Here is a 20,155-nt window from a genome sequence, read left to right as displayed (position 1 = left end):
ATGGACACTCCACCCCACCCGCGTCACCACGAGGTTGTCCAGGGGCTGTGCTCCTTTGCATACGATGAAGGACTCAGTGATGAAGCTTGCACACAGAGTGATGGCCTGCAGAGTGACTTCTAGTTTCATCAGTGAGGCTCAGAATGATAATGGTCTTGATACTAATTAGTGGGTGTGGCCTTGCTGGGATGGGACCATGGAAAGCAGATGCCAGTCTCTCCCAGCCTCTGGGCAGCTGTACAGTGAGCATTGTGTGTGCGGTGGGTGAATGAGGCCAGGTGGAATCTTCTCAGCATTTGCTCCCTGTCATCCTTTCCCATCAGTAACTTACGTGTTTCCTTAGTGGTTAAAGGGGTAACATTAAAAGTAAACAGGTGGCTTCTACTGAACTGGGGGGGGGGGGTCACCCTGTGCAGCCTGTGCTTGACTGCTCTAAGAAGTGAAATAACTCACCTCCCTCTTTGGCCGTCATGGAAACTAGGTAACCCCGGCCTTCTGTGTCCATCATCAGCTCTTATAGGACTCCAGAGTCCACACATTCTGCAAGGTTTAGAGAAAGGGAGTCAGGACCTGACTTCCAATGCTGCGGTGCTTCTGGGGGTTTGTGAGCATTTCTTACCTGGTTGGTTTTTCTGGGGAACTGTCTGAGAGTAGTGGGCCTTGTAACGGGAGCCTGTGGTGGCAGTGGCCCTGGATTTGAGTCTCTTGGGAAAGAAAGGTCTCTCTGAGACAATGTCAGGTTCCAGCCATCTGTATTGGGGTTTCTGGGCTCTTTCTGTGATGGCAAGAAAACTGTGAATATAACACATGAACCTCAAGAACAGGCCAGCTGGGACTCAGGAAATGGGGACACTTGACTATAGAGGGCCCTTTTCTCCCCAGGTAGTGGGAGCCCCCTCCCTTTACCACCTCTTCATCCATCTTGGAAGCCTCTGACCCCAGGGCCACAGACTTCCCTCAGGATGCTGCTAGCCAGTACAGCCTGGGCTATGCATGGTTGTGTTTGGTTTGTTTGGACAAGTGTCACAAATTCATTTAAATAATCCTTCAGATAACCTACTTTCCTGAACATGTGGGAAAAAGTGAAAAGGCTCCCTTGTCCCTGTACCTCAGTCGCCTGGTGGCAGTCCTGGCACCTTCCAGAGGTTTTACCCATTCTGTGCTGTGTCTCTGCTGCTCTCTCCCCATGTCCTCAAGTCAGCCTGTGTGGTGCTGACTTACACTTTGTACAGCTGCACAGTATTATTCCATGGTAGGAAGCATTATGATGTCCGAAGTACACTGTAGATTAGCATCTATATCATTTCTCATTGCAGACAGCATTTCAGTAAGTATACTGGTATGTATATATTGTTCTGTCTCTTAGACCAACTCCACGGGTCTAACAGTGCATCCTCTTTAATTTGGATAAATGTAATATGACCTCGCACAGAGCTAGACTGACTGTATTTTCTTATCTCCTTGCCAATACCATGCATTTCAAAATCCCAGCTGGATTCATGAAAGATGATGTTTTCATTAATGGCTCATGGCTTTACCCACATATCTTCTTAGATGTCAAGCATCAACTTTTCACTCATAAACCTTGTCCTATGTGTTGAAGACATTCGTGTGTGTGTGTGTGTGTGTGTGTGTGTACAAAGGTGCACATGTATGTGTGCACGTAGAAGCTAGAGGACAACCTTGACTATCATTCCACATAAAGTGCCTACCTTGTTTGTTTGAGGCAGGGTCCCTCACAAGCCTGGAACTCTCTTGGTGAGTTAGGCCGACTGGCCAGTGAATTCCAGGAATCCACCTTTCTCTGCCTCTTGGTGATGGGATGTCTGGCTTTTTTATTTGAGTTCTGAGGATTAAACTCAGATACTCATGCTATAAGACTAATACTTTGGCAACTGAGCCACCTCCCCGGTCCTTCTGTTTCTTTGTACCCCCACCCACCCAGGATTATGTTTTTACAGCATCTGAGCCTCCCATGACAACTTAGAAATCAGCTCCCTTTCCAATCTTTCTTCCTGAAAGTGCCAGGAATCTTATGGCATCATTTGTACTCGGCCTCCCACAGAGAGGGGCAAGAGGAGGGCATCCCTGCCTTGTAGCAGAGGAACCCCAGTAAACAACTGTGAACGTGGCACTGTCTTCCAGGACAGAAGCCAGGAGAGCCAGAGTAGACGCAGTGGTGCACCTCAGCACAGACCCACTGCACCTGAGTGAGCCCTTCTCTCCCAGACACAGCCAGCCTTCCTGTGTCCATTGGAAAGCCAAACAGCTCCAGGAATTCACACCCAGCCAGACCCTTTCCAGACCAGGCAGGTTCTGGGTGCCCACATTGGGATGGCAGCTCAAAGTGCTTTGTGGTAGGTGGTTACTGCTTGTTACTTACTAATAATTATAGCTTTCCCTTTGGCACCTCTCACAGCCGAAACCAGCAGCTATTCTTAGATGTGCAAGCTCAGATTTTCTGATTTCTGCTGGGAATTTGAAGCTCTGATACTGTCACAATTGCCTTAGCTTTGACCCTTCCCTTCCTCAGCTTCTCTCAGCCACCATGAGGTTCATCAGCAGACTCTAGAGGCAACTGTGGTTGGCCACCATGAGGAAATAGGACAGTTCCTAGATGTGTGGTATAGGGGCCAATATACAGGGGTGTGTTGCACACAGAGTTCTGGGGATCAGCCTTGCCACACCAGCCTCTTCATCTATGGGGTCTGGGTTAATACTCTTTACCTTTGGTATAGCTGGCACTTACCAAGCACAAGGTGTGGTTCAGACACTGTGCCAATAGCTCTGTGACTTGCTCAGTCCCCATCATAACTGAGGTAGAGGTGCCAGGTCACTCATCTCAGGCTGCAAGGCTCACGTGCCAGGAGGCCTGAATTCAGAACCAATGGTGCAGCCCACAGCTCTGCCTTCAGTTGTTCTGTGTAATTTTGTCTGAGCATCTGGTTGTGTGCCAGGCTGTGCAGCACAGTGGTCATAGAGACAGACACTCAGTCCCTGCCTTCCTAGGGTCTGCAGATGCAGAACAACAGTTGCAGAAGCCTGTGACTTCCATGTGCCAAGTGCCAGGAACAAACAGTGCAGCTCCTGTCACCCTTGGGAACAAAAAGTCTTGCCAAAGCAAGAAACAGGAAGCAATCGAAGTTTGGTTAGCACTGGACAGGAACAATGGGGAGAGGTGTAGCACCACCCTGCACAGCACCACTCGAGAGTCCTGCAGGGAGCAGAAGCTCTGAGAGGGGAAAGACAGCGCAGTTCTAGAACCCAAGAGGAGGCAGCAAGCCCTGTGGCCAGGTCAGATCATCCACATTAGGCTGTTTCAGGTAGCCACATTGGAATCTTTGAACTTAATCCTAGAGGCCCTGAGAAGCTATTCAAGTGGGAAAGGTCCGAATGGGACTTTAAAAGTTCCCTCCAAGTGTGGAGTGACAGAAGGCATCAAAAGGTGGGGCCGCAGAGGAGAGTTGAGAGTGTGTGCTTGCTATTTATCTCACTGTTGAGACAAAAGCAAATCCATGCCTGTCTGGACTGAAAAGTCAGTTCAAAACCAGCCTGGGGATTTAGTGAGACACCAAATCAAAGGTAAGATAAGGACTGGGGAATTAGCTCCATGATAGAGTGTGTGCAGTTCTGATTGCCACTGCACACATACAGTTCTGATTGCCACCACACACATAATTCTGGCCCTTATCTCTTGCAGGTAGGACAGTCCTCATCCCACTGAGCAAAATAAAGAAATTAAAACATTCACACTAGATCACACAGTGACACGCTCAGTATGCAACAGACACTAATCACGAGGGAAATCTGAGTGTATATATATCTGTGTGAGAGAGGGATATGTCTATGTGTGCTATATGCATGTGTACGTTGGTGTTTGGAAACCAGGGTAGGGTTCTGGGTGGCTTTTCTGTAGCTGTCAATTCTGTTTTCTTTTCTTTTCTTTTCTTTTCTTTTCTTTTTTTAAGATTTATTATTATACATGAGTACACTGTTGCTGTCTTCAGACACACCAGAAGAGGGAGTCAGATCTCATTACAGATGGTTGTGAGCCACCATGTGGTTGCTGGGATTTGAACTCAGGACCTCTGGAAGAGCAGTCAGTGCTCTTAACCACTGAGCCATCTCTCCAGCCCCTGATTCTGTTTGCTTGAGACTGAGTCTTACCAAACCTGGAATCCACCTTTTTTGGTTATGCTGGCATGCAAGCAAGCCCCATCGGTCTTCTCTCTAACACACCTCAGAGCTGGGGTTATGGCCGCCTGGCTTTTTAGATGGGTCAGAGAATCTGAACAGAGCTCCTCATCCTTATACAGCAAGGTCACCCACTGAACCATCTCCATGGGCTCAGGAAGGAAGCCTTGTGCTGAAGGCTGTGTGGCCAAATAAAGATAAGTTATCCAGTGAATCTTTAGGGAAGGAGTTGCTGGGGCCAAACAAGATCGGTTCACTAAGGAGAGAGGGATATGGGAGAGAGGGATTGGTTCACTAAGGAGAGAGTGGACTCAAAGCCATCTGCCAGGGATGCAGAGTGAGTGACAAGAGCTGCAGAGAGTCCACCATTCCTGCAAGAAAAGTCCCTGTGGATCGATCGGCACAGGGGATCTGGGGAGGCCTATGAGATAAGCCGGGGTGTGCAAAATGGCTGGCAAAGATGCTGATGACAATTCAGATAACCCAGTAAAGACCAGTCGACACCCAAACACAAGAATTGTGTGGAAGTAGACAGTGAGGGGGAAGAGGACAGGGCTTAGCCCAGCATAGAGGGCAGAGAGCATGGCTTGTCAGTGTGGTGGCCATGCTCTGCCATGCAGGCTTTTGGCTCTTCACATTGATGAGTCAAGGACTCCACCCAAGAAAACTCCTGAGTCAGAACAGCTGGGTCATGGCCTAGAAGGGCTAAGGTGTCTCACTGGTGGGATGAAGAACATGTCTCACTCTCACAGAGCCACTGGAAAGAAATCACTCTTGACAGACTGGCACAACCAGGCACAGATCCAGAGACAAGTAGAAAAGTATTTGGCTAAGCCATCAATGAGAACAGGTATAGGTGTGCCCAGCTTGGGGACTGTGAGGCCCATCACTGGGTCTGTCCCAGAAATATTCAGAGGGAAGCGATATTACAACAGAATCCCCACCTCTTCTCACCGCCAACCCTCACAGACAGCAAAGCAACTGGAGAAATGAGGGCCTTCCTGGGCCCTGAAGGCTTGCAAGGGTGACAGGAAACCACGCCAATGCTTGCCTCTTCTTAGATTTTATATGAAAGAGAATGTTCTAGAGAACACAGCAGGCATGTTCTCAGCACCTTCTGTACCCCAACCCCGTGTGCATCCTGCTAGGACATCCTGCCCTGTATGGTGTCTCTCCAGGGAGACTGGGGTAAAAGAAAAAGGTTGGAGGGGTCTGTCTGCCTGTTGGCTTGTCTGCCTGTTGTGCTCTCTCACCCGGCTCTGCTGCCACACACAGGTGACTTGAAAGATATGTCTGCCAGCGACTAAACCAAGTTCAGTTCTCAGAATGTCTCTAACAGACTGCTCCTTTGAGCTTCATAAAGGATACCCCTTCTGGATGTACTAAGCCCCCAGAAAGCCCCTTTGATGTGCATTTAGCCTCTGAAGCCCTTTTCTGTGCTTGGCTGTGTGCCTCTGGTCCACTTGTCGGTCAGCTCATTTCAGCCCTTTCTCTGTGATGAGCAGAGCTAAGGGTAGCATCTGTCCTCGTGCTGGAGGGCGTTAAGTGGACCCTGGGACAACAGTCCTCAGAGGTTGGGACAAAGCCCTCACTGCCTTCAGTTTGGTAGTGACATATGTCTGCCCTTCAAGGACCAAAGCACAAATGACCTGCGCATAAGTGGTCCCAAAAGACTGTTGGCCTATGGCCATGTCCAGGGTGGTAGGGGACAGCTGGCTCTGAGCTGTGCCAAACTCCCATAGGGGAATATGAAAGTCCCGAAGCTGAGTACCAACCGCTCACGGGGTCTCTGAGGGCAGTGATCCAGGACAGCATCTGTTTTCTGCTCTTTTCCCACAGCTGAGGTCTACATTGGCATTGGAAAGCCTGCTGAAGCTACAGCCTGCACCCAGGAAGCTGCCAACCTCTTCCCAATGTCCCACAATGTCCTATACATGCGAGGCCAGGTTGCTGAGCTTCGAGGAAACTTCGATGAGGCCCGGCGGTGGTACGAAGAAGCCTTATCCATCAGCCCTACTCATGTGAAGAGCATGCAGCGACTGGTGAGTCTGAGACCCAGGCCAGGGTTCCCATTTCTTGGATTGTAGCTCTCCTTGGAAGCAGCAGGTAGCCTACGACCCTCATACCCACTGGTTCCCAGGGCCAAGTACAGTTAGCCTGTTGAAAAACAACTTGGCACAAAACCAACAGGCAGAACCTGTGACACCCTGGGAGGTACATAAGTACCTAAGGTGCTGTGAGGGGCAATGGGTCGATTGGTCAGCAATCAGTATCACCCTGTTGGTCACCATCATTGTCATCTGGCATGCTTGTAGTAACCTCCTTAAGGGAGTATCCGTACCAGCGACTCCTGATGGAGCCAGAGACTCGGGTTTACCTCCAAGGCCAGTAGGCTGCATCCCATTACAGGAAGGGAGGGGTGCCCGCGTTGCACAGAAGGGAGATGTTTGGCCAGTTTCCACCACCATGCATACCTGAGGCAGTTTCAGAAATACATGTGTCCTTCGTCTGGGTGCCCAGATGAGAAGAGGAGTGCATGCATCTCCCTGCTGCTCCACCTCTGGGAGTAAGCCAGCTCTGAGAAGCCTTGGAGTAGGCCACTTGACATCTTGGTGTTGTTCCAGAAGGTTGTGGCTAGCAGGGATCTGCCTGGGGGCGTGGGGGTAGGCTACACAACAGGGCATTTCTGTCTGTGTCTCCTGCCTGTGGGATTTTGAGCTGGACATGGTCTGTATTCTGAGTTGGTGGAAACTCCTCTGGACCAGTGCACCAAGCTCAGGTTCTGAGGCACTTTGGTTCTTAGCAGAGGGTCTCTCTTGTTTAATAGCCCACAGGAAAGGGAACTGCCTTGTAGTGAAGATAAGATGGGTATCTTTCACATCTGTGGCCCTCGGGAGTTCGTGCCTATAAGACTAAGGTGTATAAGATGGGATCAGGGGTACTAGACACAGAATCCTGGGACAGATATCAGGTCCCAGTGGAGCCTCGAACTGTTTTTAGCCCCAAGAAGTGCCCAGAATCTCTCTGTGCCTCCATGCCCTTTTTGTAAGAAGTCCTTCTATTAGACAGAGAGGATGTGGTTTTGTAACTAATGATAAAATGTGCTCAAAAGGATCCTCTAGCCTTCACCGTCTCGCCATTTCTCATCAGTGCAGAGGACTAAGCTGTGACAGAGGACTGAGCTGTGACTGCTGTTTTTGAGAGGCATGTGCACCTGAGGGTCAGGTGTGAACCTGACCCTGGATTTGTTGCTTAACCTCCAGGACCACGGCATCTCTGTAACTGGGGTGGCTACTTACCCGAGTGGGCTGCATGAGAACTAAACAAAACGGCTGAGTGTGAAGCCTCTCGAGTCCCTGGTGCCCAGGAGATATCCACTAAGTAGAAAACCAGAGACAGGCATCTTCAGTTTCCAAAATACACCAAGCCTTGTAATACTCATAGTCACTCACTTTTTTCACTTCCTTCTATGAGAATCCCATACAGCTTTATAAAATACTTTTACATATTATCTAAACATCACTGTTTGATTAAAGATATTACCTGGCTTTTAATTCTTGTCTCACCCTTTGAAAGAGAGATGTGTTAAGAGCTTTTCAAGTCTCCCAGCTTTTGCTAAAACATTTGCAGAAGAATTAAAATCAACACAAAGTACCCAGTCCTTATTAAAAAGAAGCATGTTTCTACCTCAGGGCCAATGGTGAATTATTCAGAGAAGTGTTTCTTCTTCATCCCCAAGGGAAACACTTGAGACACAAGATCAATAGGAAAGTCACTTCAGAAGAGGTTTTGGGTTTCCCCCTTAGCTCTTCAAGCCCTAGCTCCTAGCAAATGCTTTCCTTTCTGAGGAGCCAGCCAGGTGGCCAACACAGGGGAAGTGAGACAGGGAGGGCCTCTGAGCCTTACCGGGCCTGACGACACCATCCACCTTGTGGTCTTGCCAGTGGGGACATCCTAATCTCAGACTCTGAGATCTCAGACCCTGTGTATCCTGATGTCCTCATCAGATCAAAAGCAGACTTTGGGCAGCCTGCTTGCAGATTTAGGGCAGTTCAGCTTCTCTTGCTCTGCAGCTTTTCCCAGCGCCTGTGGTCAGGAACTCCCAAAGAGCTTGCAAGACTCCTTCCTGGTGATCTTGTACATGATGTTCACTGCCTGTGTTCCTGCCCTGCCCCCCCCCATCCACAGCCAAGGGCAGACACCTCCTTCTGGGATGCTGGGTCCTCTAGAACCTGCAGAGAATCCTTGGAATCCATCAAGAGACCTTGCCCTGCTACTTAAAGCAGAGCAGGGTTTCAGTGTTTGAGAGATCAAGAAGGTGGCTCACAGTTTTATTTCAGAGCTATAGATTCTGGATAGGCCTGGGCTAGAATCCCAGTGCTGTTACTCATTGCCTTTGGGGCTTTGAGGCAAGATACTCCTCTCCTTGTGCCTCAGTTTCTTCCAACAACAGAGAAAGTTAGTACCAGTTGCTCTTAGAGGCTAAGTACCCGATGGCTCACGGGAATCTTACATCTCACAGGAACCAGGCTAGACTGTGAGTCCCTGAACTCCTTGAAAGCAGAGAGCAGAAGTCCAGGGGGGAGATGGGCATCCAAGTCTATGGGGGCAGCAAGAGGCTGATGAGCACTGAGTCTCCTGGTACCTAGACAAGAGTGAGAGCTGCCTCGGGAGGCCAGGCCAGAGCACACTGTGCCATACCATACCAGGGCCCATAAAGGAAGAACATGGAACAGAACCACCATAAAACCACGAAGGTCCCAGGAGAAGGAAGCATGTGAGACAGGATGTGGGGCACAGAGAAAACCTGAGAACAGAAAATTTGTCCACAGCAGCCCTAGTGCTCAGAGAGAAGAACTGAGAAGCTGCAGGAGTGGTCTCCAGGCATTGTCTGGCAGGCAGAAAGCCATGTTGTCTGTCACAGGTGGACACTGGCAGCTGATAGAGGGCACAATGAGCTGCAGGACACATGCAGGCTGACACTGAGAATAGAACCCCCTACCTTCTAGGGACAGGAGCAGCGCTTGCCGAATTATGTAGAATGCAAATGTGTTTGCATTGTTAAAAAGCAAAGGTGAGGCAGATAGCATTTATGAAAGTGAGTGGAAAGTCAGACTGGAAAGATAAATGGAAATGAAACCCAAGGGAAATGGATAATCTCTAACAGTTACAGCTGTCACACATAGTGAAAAGGTAGAAAAAACAAAGGTGTTGGCCAGTAGGAATTAGTTAGCCCAGCCCAGGGGTCTGGTCTGAGTTAGGACAGTTATTAAGCAAGCAATACGTTTATGAGGCAAGGAATTGAAAGCTGTGAAGGTATTCTCAGAGTGATCAGACTTTTGCCCAGAAAACCCAAAGGAATATTTTCTAATGTTAGTTTGCATAAATGTATAAATTTGCATTTATTTGCTATGTTAAAAGTCTAGCTCACCGTACCCGAAATGCATTAATGAAACATGGGCAGGCTTTTCCCAAAGCAGCCATTCTGTATTTTGAGTAGAAGGAAAGGAGAGGGAAGGTACATGGTAGTGGCTAGGGGTGGCCTTGGGGAGAAGATTGTCTGCCAGGGCCAGACTTTGCAGGTCAAGGACAGGCATGGAGACTTGGTACAGCCAAGGACACAGTTACCAGGACAGGAACAAGTTCTACAAACAGGGACATCTGGCTGCCCTCTGATCACATCAGTCTGGGCCTTTGAGGGCAATGTGTAAGATGGACAGGTAAGAGATGAATAAGGGCTTTCTGAAGCAAAGGTGGAAGGGAACCTGGAAGGCTGTGAGGAGGGGAGTCAGTAAGGCCAGAAGGGAAGGTGTTGCTGGGCAATAAGCAGGGACCATGAGTGTCATCAGGAAGCTTGGGCCTGCCTCTGTAGTGCTTGTAGGGTGAGAAAAAGGTAGGAAACAGGAGCAGACGTGGGGCTCATTCAAGGTCTGTTGGAGTGGATACCATCGGTGGAGGGGCAGGGAGCAAAGCTGCCCAGAGCAGAGGAGAGGATCAGAAGCTAGGAGGGAGAATGCACAGTGGCCCACAGCAAGGGCCAGCGGCTGACAGTGAGGCAAGAAGTGTGGGGTTTAAGAAACATGAAACCTTTCTCTCCCATCCTAGGTGAGCAGAACAGTGCTAGAGTCCTAGACCAACCAACAGCCACCAAACAACCTGGGACCAGTGGCTTCCAGGTCCTTGTCTCTGGAACAGAATGACATTCACAGAAAACAGGAGAGCAAGCTTGACAAGGAATTTCATAAGATTGTAGTTGGGAGTGTAAGAGAAAGAGGCAAAGCTTCCATACAGCAGGAGTGAGTCCTAGAAAATGGGGTACCATAAAGATGCTTAGTCTAGGGGACTTTTGGAAGAAACAGGACTGAGGCATGGGGAGATGAGCTGGTCAATCCACTCAGCCCACCAGTGAGAAGTCTGCTGCCTCTCAGTTTCAGCCACAGCTTCATTTACAGTTTCCAGACAAGGGTGCCCATTTAGGTCATGTGAAAAGGAAGAAAGATGGCAGAAAACCTGATCAGGAACCCAAGTTCCCTCTGGCCAGGACAGAAAGAAATAAGACCATTTCCAGCTTCTGACCAGGACAAGCTGGAACTACCTACTTTTGGGATCCCTGCTCTAGGATAGCTTAATCAACACTGTTCCCACCATTCACCTCAAGCACAAAAAGCAAGCAGAAAGAATCAGTGTATGCCCCAGAGGAATAGGCAGGCCTCCGAGGCAAGGCTAGGCCAGGCAGAGACTGGCTGTCAGAGGCGATGCTGAGAACAGCAAACCAAAAGCATAAAGAGATTTCCCCATGAACGCTGAAGCTCCAGGACATGCATGCCAGGGACAGGAAAGGATGGGAGCCGTTGTCATTCAATGACAATTGAGAGAGGGCAGTGAGATTAGGAAGGTGCAAGGCTTTGCAGTTCCCTGGAGGAAGACATGGTAACAGTCTGTGAGAGGTGATAGATGGGAGCCTGCCACCTGCAGCTGCTTGCAGGAGGTCGCTGCTCAGTAAGGAGCAAGTCCAGGGTCCCTGGGAGTGGGGGGTACACAGGCTGTCTGTGAGGGCTTTCCTGGGCCTTGTGTTCTCTGAAGCATAGGCTCTGGGCTGGCAACGGGTGCATGAACTCCAGAGGGAGGGCATTAGCAGCAGGAAGAGCCTAGGGTGCTAGGGATGCCCCATGCTGCCTTATGTGGGTAGCAGGCTTTACAGCACGAGGTTTGCTGGCACCAGTCACCTGCATTGTGCCTACGTTTTCAGTTCTTTGAACAGCTCTTAAGGTGTCCCATCAAAACAAAAAACAAAGCTGTCCACACACACTGTTCTGCCATAATGGCCTCTTTTCTGAAGTTTCCCATGGAGACCTGATGTTAGAGCTGTCTTTAAACTTTATTCAAGCTTTCAAGCCTGTTGACTGTGTCAAAACTTCCTCCTGTAGGGCGTGGTGGCTATGAGACAGGACAAGAGGGAGCTGACATTGGCTTCATGAAACTTGGTGTTTGCTGTCTCCCATCCTTCCTCCACCCACCCACCCCCACCCCCCACCCCCGAGATGGGGGAAGTTGCTGTGTCTTATGGTTTATTATCAGAAGTCTGTCTCCCAGTGTGTTCCTGGTGGGCAGAGAGAGACTAGGACTGCAGGGCCTGGCAACCTATGCTCCTGCAGGGCATCGGTCTGACTGGCCATCAGCTTGATGAGGGTCCTGTGGCACTCACAGTCCAGGATTACCTTATGACCTCCTGTTTCTCTTGGGAGAAGCCTATGCTCCTTCCATTGGTTTGGCTAAGGCACAGGTACTCCTGGAATAGAGCTCCAAGGCCTTCCTTTCAGAAGCCAGTCTCTTTCATCCAGTGTCAACTTTCTTCCTGTATACAGAAAGAATGACTGACACAGCAAACCCGCCCCATAGTCTGCTATGAAGGCTCTTTCATCTAGTAATTGTCTTCTATGTTCTTCTAGAACTAGAAAACTGCTTTGAAAACTAGAGAGAGCAACTTCTCTGAAGGCCTGTGGGCTGTTTAGATGCCGCCACCCCCCTAGCCCCCCACCCCCAGCCATCTGTCTGTGTTCTTGCTGAGTCCCTAATAAATCTGCCATCTTCTTTGACTACTCTCTCTGGGTAAACGTGGCTGGGTTTAAGCTCCTGGTCCAGAGAAGGGAAAGTGCTGCCTTCTAGCTGATGGGTCATCACTGTGGTGTGTTCTGTCTCCACTCTTTCTAGTGGTCCATGTAGCATTTTAGCCTCATTGACAATTTAAGGCCTTTCCAACTAGTAAGTGGTACTTAGCCCTAAATCTCACTTTTTCACTACAGTACAAATTTGAAAGGTTATATGTCATACCCATTGTTATAATATTTAGTGAAATAGAGAATTTTTTTGTTACTGGAGAGGAAAGCGGCTCTAGGTGACCGCCCTGGTCACACTGTAAGTTAGCACAAATCAGGGCAAGCCTGAGCTATTCTCAGCATGTAGGAATCAGAGCCTCAGTGGCGGTTGTGTTAGAATAGCTGTCAGGTCCCCACTCTGTTGCCTTCTTTGTTGTTTTGTTTCTTGAGGGTTTGGTTTGGTTCGGTTCGGTTCGGTTCGGTTTGGTTCAGTTCAGTTTTGGGTTGGGTTGGGTTGGTTTTGGGTTGGGTTGGGTTGGGTTGGGTTGGATTTTTTTGGACTGAATGTTCTTAGGATTGAAACTAGGACCTTGAGTGTGATATGCAAATTCTGAGCAGCTGAACTCTACACCACTTGTAAACTTCCAGGGTAGATGGAATAGGTATAGGACCCACATGTGTCACTGTATAGGTTTGGTATAGGATGAGCTGTCAGCATCACTGTCATCCCTAGGTGTAGATTACAGCTCTGTGGTCTTCATGAGTCCACAGCTGGGAGGAGAATGTGTCCTCTCAAGGGAAGCAGGCATGGCTCCTGTCCAGGGCATCGGGGCCCTTGGGTTGCTCTGTGAAAGGGCTCCCCTGATGGGGGCTTTGCAGTCTGGTTTGGGAGCATGTGTCAGTTCTAGAAACAGCCAGCCCAGTGGAAGGTGGCAGTGAGTATCCAAAGACATGGTCAGTTGGGACAGAGCAGCAAGTGTCACAGGTGATGCATGCCAGTTGTGTCTTCAAGATCCTTACACTCTTTTTTTTAAAAAAATTACTTATGTTTAGTTTATAGCTGTTTTTGGATGCTGGGCATCTGTATCCTCCTTTAAGCAAAAGGGATGCCCCCTGGGCTTAGAGAACCTGCTTGTCATCACTTAGCTGCTGTCCAGCTAGAGCCCAGCTGTCTCTACCCTGACCCTCAGGGGCAGGGACTTCCTCCATAGGTAGTTTCTGTTTGTCTAGGGGCCCTCCAACCCAGCAGCTCTTGTCCCTTCACTAGCCAGAAAGAAGTGGCATCAGATGGCCCGGCTCTCCCTAGGGACCATAGTCATAAACCCAAAAGCAACCTAGGGCAGAACAGGATCCCAAATGCAAACTATGTGGTGCCCTGTAGCATCAGGCCTTTCTTCACTTCACCTGAAGGGAAGTACCAAAGGCGCTGGCTTCTGATTGGCTCTGAAGGCTTAGGTTACGGCAGCCATGTTCAGTCTCAGTACTCAAATGTTTTCAAATCTGATAGATCCATGCCATTTATAGAAATTCTGTCCTGTTGTTCCAATACAACATACCAGCTAGCCTCTTCTGCCTTCCTGCCACACACAGGAAGCTTCTTGGCTTGGGAAAGACGTGGAGGTTTTTTGCCTGGGTTGGTCTGTGTTTCCCTATAATGGTTCCGACTCCTGGCCCTGGGGCTTTCACTCTGCAGCCCTCTCCAGCCCACTGCCTACCTTTGAACATGGATCAAGGGTGTGACTGCCACACTCTCCATGACAGAGTGGCCTTTGGGACTTCCTGGACCACTGATTCCAAACCATCTTTTGCCTAATTGCTTTCCCAGCACTGGGGCTTGTTCTGAGTTCCCATTGAGAGCTGTGGGCTCCCTTTTGGCCGTGTCAGCTCTGCTTGATTTCTGGACTTGCCAAAGAAAGGTAAAACTTCTAGGGCCAAAGCTTTTGGGAAGACATCCCCCCACCCCACCCCGGGAAAGCCTCTGAATAGCAGATAGAAGTCCAAAATGGACACGTGGCAGGTGTGTGCCTTCAGACCTTACCTCACCAGTGAGTTAGGTACAGACTTAGAGATCATCACAGTTCTTAATTTTAGCAGACACCAACTAGGAAGGAACAAAGCAGATGGGGGTGATGTCCGTACCAGGAGTCCTGACTTATCACTTCTGAGACTTATCACTTATCACTTCTTATCACTTCTATACAGTTGTGAGTCCGAGATGCTCCAGCGGTTATAAGAAAACATCCATAAAACATGCCTGTCACTTATAATGAATACTCACCCTTCCCCCAAAATAGATTAATTAAGCTAATATAGAAGAAAGTTAGCAGTACCAGTGGGGTGAATCAGTAAATGCTGCCACCAAGCCTGACAACCTGAGTCAATTCTCAGGACCCATGTGCTGGGGGAGAGAACCAACTCCAAAGCTATCCTCTGACTTATGCAAGCATGTCATGGTGCACAAATGTCCGTGTACACACACACACACACTCACACACAAACACACACACAGACACATACATACTCACACACACACACTCACACACACACACATAGACACATACACAGACACATACAGAGACTCAGATACAAACACACACACATAGATACACTCACACACACAGATACATACACTAACCACACAGACACACACACTCACATTCACACAGACATACACACAGACACACACACAGACACACACATACAGATACACACACATAGACACACAGACACATACACAGACACACACACAGACACATACACTGACACACACAGATACACACACACTGACACATACAGACACACACACATACATGCTGTCCTCTCACTTATGCAAGCATATCATGGTACACAAGTACGCACATACACACACACACACACACACACTTTTCTTTATAAGGAAAAGGTTTAGCAGCTGTTAACTTTGGCTATTAGTTTGTTATATTAGCCTTTCTGCTTTTCTGAAGATTTTAAATTGTGCAAGATAAAATCTAAACAGCCAAGCCAATGTGATTATATTTGCACTGTAGAAAGACAATGCTCTGGAAGCTGTAGAGAGCTGGTAACCTGGAAACAGAATCTGTAAGGACAGTTCAAGATGAGAAGTGCAGGGAAGCCCAGTAAGGCTTGGTGCGGGGACTGGAGAGGGCTAGCTTGGCAGCAGGCGCCTGCTCCAGGAAGAACTACCTATAGTCATGGTAGCTGCCCATGACAAGGCTGACTTGGGGTCAGCAACAGGTGATAGGTGGAAACTGAAGCTAAAGCGAAACTTAGAGAGAGGTCCAGAGCACAATCCATGGCATGCCAACACTTAAGGAGCAGGAGAGAAATAACACTCGTGGGAAATCTAGGCTCTGACCAGTCAATCATGCAGACGCTGCTGCTCGTCCCTGTAGAAGGGATTTGGCAGTGGCTCTACCAGATTCCAAGTCCTTGAGCTCAGTCCTCTCTGCTATCCGTGTGGGACTCAGCCAGCCTTGCTCCTGCACTGTGTAGGTGGAGCTCAGACAGCGCAGCCTCTCCTGGCCACACATCAGGAGCAGACATGGCTTGAATTAGACATAGTTTCCCATGCAACAGAGCTGAGGCCCCTGGGCAAGTTGCCTCACTTCTCTGGGCCTCTCAGTTCTTCTGTCCATGGTGGATGATGGTGATTACCCTAGCAGGAGTGAGAGATAGTGACACATGTGAGCCACGATCACATGTGAGCCTAGAGGACTACAGGTGTGTCTAATGACAAATGTCTCACCTGGGCTCTTAGAAGTATGAAGCATCCCCTTTTCATGTTTGTCTGGTGCCTGTTCTCCAAGCTGGTAACAACAGTGATTTGCTGAGGGGACTAGAAGGATGGTACACACACATACTCACACACAGACACACACACACACACTCACACACAGACACACATACACACACTCACGCACACAGACACACATACACACACTCACGCACACAGACACACACGCACACACACACACACACACACACACACACACACTGGCCTGGGATCTTGCCTAGCTAAGAGTTGACTCTTGATTACATCTATAATTGAAATTCTGGCCAGTGTCCTTCTGAATGCAGCAGAAGCTACTAGCGTGGCACAGAGCAGCTCTGACAGTGGATGCTGTGTCTTCATAAAGAAGCTCAGCCCCTCCCTGCAGGAGCCCAGGGCCCTGCAGGTCCTCTCATCCTCTGCACTAGGCTGCCAGATCTAGACAGATGCATGGGACTGGAACCAAAGCTCAAGCGAAAGATCCCTGCGGAGATCTCCCAGAACAAACTAGAAGCAAAATCTGCTTCTTCCTAAGGACAACATTGGAGTTTCCAGGCCTTCCAGAGCAAGGCAGGTCAATCAAGTTATAATTGGCTCTCTAATTAGAACTCCCACAAGCTGTTAACTTCTTTACCTGCCGCCTGTTTTATACAAAGGTAACAAATACACTCTGCCTTTGACTAAATAGGCAGCTATAGTCACCAGCTTCCTGCTGGCAGCAGCCCCCTCCAGCCAGCCGCTACCTCACTCAGATGCCTGCACACCCACCAGCAAGCATCACAGGCAACACAGCTGTCGCCTAAGAAGTAGCTATGGGAAGTCGAGCTCAGAGGTCATGTTGCTGGCAACCAGGGGGAAGCTGCAGAGGAGAGTTAGCCATGTTTCCAGGGTGATGCATTCCTGGGGAGATGCATAGAGCCTGGGACCCCTACCGGAGCTGTTTGATGCCAGAGAAAGTTCATCCTCTGTGTTCTTGGTGCTGAAAGAAAATTGAGGTTTGTGTTGTTCCCCTCAACCCTCAAGAGAGCAGCACAGTTGGCCAGTGATATTGGTGTCTGGTGGCTCTAGTGTCACCCTGAGGCACACCAGCAGGTTCATCTGCATTTGGGAGGGGACTGGCCTCACTTACCCAGTGCTTGGGCCAACAAGCATAGCCTTCTCTAACTCCAAGCCAATGCAGCAAGGACGTGTGGGTAGCAAGGGTTAGCCTTGATAGAAGGACTTACACTGTGGAAAATAGCAAATCCACACATCTGGGCTTTGTTTTCATCCAGAGAGCCATTTGGCTGCTGCTTCACTTGCACTCATAGGGCAGAGAGGGAACTGCTAGTAAGGAGGGAAGCAGAGAGACATCAGAGCAGTGACCATGGATGAAGAACACTCAAGGCCACGCCTCAGAAGATGCTGTGGCACTGAGCAGAGGCCAGGCTGAAGGAACCCGAGGAGGAAGAACTGCAGAACTACCCGGGCCAGGGCCAGAAAGAATAGTGGCTGAGAGTACACAATTTGAATCAGAAGAAACAGCATCTAGAATCTAGCTCTGACATGCACTGCAGATCTGTTTGACCAGGACATGTCATATTTCCAATACAGCAATCATGCCAAGCTCTTGTCTGCCCCCAGGGATATAGACATGGTCCTGGCTGGGCCAGGACCTGACCTTCCCCCAAACACAGCAGCATGAGAGACACATAGGAAATACGAGACTCCCTCAGATCCTCTTAGGATATATAGGCATGAGGTCCCCTGTGGACTTGCCCCTTCCCCATTCTTTAGGAAAGAGGGGCCTTTCTTTTAGCAGAGTGTATAGTCGGAACAAGAATTGCCTGTAACAGGATTACAGGGCTGATGCTGGATCAGTCAGTGCCAGTAACAGGTCACCTGACCATACTAGGTTAGAGCATAAAATGGCCATTACCTTTCCTGAATCTGTAGTCTGAACATGTCTCTGTGAGTGAGCAGGATATCCCAGGAATGATGGTGGATGCTTTAATTTATTCTAATTTTCTAGTCTCCCTCCAAGTCATTGTTCAGGACTGCAGGCACCCATTTTGTGTTAACCACAGCCTGTTACATAGCAGGCTCATACAAATGAACTCAGTCCCTGTACGGAGGCAGGTGAGGAGCACCCCCACCTCCTCTCTGCACTCACTGGGAACTCTGGAGGAGGTGCCTCTGATCTTGGTGCTGCTTGCTTCTGCAGCACTGAATTGGGAAATAGTGAGAGCTCAGTGTGAGGTGAGGGGGGAGTGCCTGCTGGCTCTCTGTTCTCCTCAGGAGCTCTGAAGTGGCTGGCACCCTCTTTGCCACAGCCACATTGTCCCCAGATCCTCACTATGTCCCCAGCCTGGACACTATCTTCCTTGTTCCAGTCCTGGGTCTGAGTTGAGAGCACTGGGGGGCAGGAGGGGAGTTTATTCAAGCAAACAACAGTGAAAGCTTGCTTCCAGGCAACCTGTCTATGTCTCCTTTCTTCACTAAAGGGCTTCCCCTGCGCTGGTTTACCAGCAAAGCACAGATATGGTGAGGAATGGCTGAGTGGGGCCTAGTGCTGGACAGTGAGACCCACCCCTCTTTCCCATCCAGATAGAGGATTATGAGTTATCTTGTTATTTTGGGGACAATTTTTCCAAGGCTAATCAGTTTTATTCCCCCCCCATTGGAAAATGTCTTATCATTTCTGTTTGTTCCTATTTAAAAATGGAAAAATAATTCTTGCCAGACCCTGGCAGGGATGGGGTAGGTGCTGGCCAAAGTGACCACATCCATCCTGGCAGGTAGTAAATCATCCCTGTGTTTGTACCCCAGTGAGTCAGATGACCCACATGGGACCACCACCTGGTGGCCATCCTCTTTGGTTCCCTGGCTGTGGAGAGCACTGAGGCTTTGTGTCATTTTGGCAGCCCTCTTGCAGCTAGTGCTCGACATTTGAAGTTCAGATGGGCCCAGAGAAGTCACGTCTCCAGGCGACATTCAGGGATGGTGTGGAAGCCGACACCTCCCACATATGCTACACTTGGCCAGGAGTACATATGACACAGAAGCTGGACAAGATGGGTAATGGGCAGAGCTAGGACCTAGCGCCCACTCTGTGGCCACCAATGGAGAACTTATAGTAACCAAAAGTGTGCTGGGGGGGTGAAATGGCTCCTAATCAACAATGTGCATTGTCTGCACCTCAAGTACCCAGAGGTAGAGAGATGAATAAGCATGGCCTCTGTCCCAGTGACCCTCGGGTTCCCTAGTCTAGCAGCTGGTGGCTTCTGCTCTGTACTGTTTGACTTCTTGGGTCTTTCCAAGTTTCCTGTAAACCCTGGAGCCTCTGGTAATCTCAGCCCAAGCCTGCTCATCCGCCTTCTCCTGAGAAGGCAGAAAGGGGTGCTGGGGTGCTGCTGCTCCCAGGCACTTAGTCAGGCTCACCTCTAGCCTCTCTCTGAGCAGCATGGGAACAGAACTGCCCCTGTCCCTCCTGGTCACACTCGCAGAACACGTCCCCAAGGCTGCTCTCCTGGGCACACGCACAGAACACGTCCCCAAGGCTGCTCTCCTAGGCATTTTGCAGCTCACTCAGCCTCTTTCTCTTGCCCAGCCTCTTCCTTGAGAAGCCTTTCTGGCCACACCAGCCGCTACTTCTCAAGTCCGCAGGCAGCATGCACATTGAGTATAGAATAATGCTCCCAAAATATGTAGAGTAAAAAACAGGCCTGATAAGCCTAGGCTCTGTATCTTTCTTTTCCAGACTGAAAAGTGAGACTCTTAGAGAGACAAGACTCAGTCTAGGTTAGCAGTCACATAGATCACATAGAAGGGTGGAGATGGGATGCCCCATCCATTGAGCAACTCTCAGCCCTGCCTTCTGCCCGGGCATCTCACTAAGTCTGCTGGAGCCAGGCGTTTGCTTTCAGTGTTTGGTGGAAAATGGTCAGACTGAGTCGGGAGAACACCCACAAAGGCACGGCTTCCCTCCCACTCTCCTGAGAGCAGACTTGCGCAGGGTCACTTGTACTCCTATTTGTATATATTATACTACGATAGACTCATTTGTTTGAATACTTGGTTCTCAACTGATGGCAGTTTAGGAAGGAGGAGAACCTTG

The 20,155-nt window shown here is 49.4% G+C and overlaps 1 protein-coding gene across 3 annotated transcripts in view; it reads left to right on the top strand.

Moving 5' to 3' along the window:
- Ttc7b (tetratricopeptide repeat domain 7B) overlaps positions 1 to 20,155 on the top strand; it is a 222,094-nt gene that overhangs the window by 190,244 nt on the left and 11,695 nt on the right. For all 3 annotated transcript variants that reach the window (XM_031356455.1, XM_031356456.1, XM_031356454.1), the window contains one exon: positions 6,034 to 6,236. In XM_031356455.1, coding sequence (XP_031212315.1) covers positions 6,034 to 6,236 — 203 coding nt within the window. The remainder of the gene's footprint in view (positions 1 to 6,033; positions 6,237 to 20,155) is intronic.

Source organism: Mastomys coucha, unplaced genomic scaffold, assembly GCF_008632895.1.
Source record: "Mastomys coucha isolate ucsf_1 unplaced genomic scaffold, UCSF_Mcou_1 pScaffold6, whole genome shotgun sequence".
NCBI lineage: Eukaryota > Metazoa > Chordata > Mammalia > Rodentia > Muridae > Mastomys > Mastomys coucha.
Note: the sequence above shows the minus strand (reverse complement) of the source record. Positions and strands in the feature narration are given on the sequence as shown.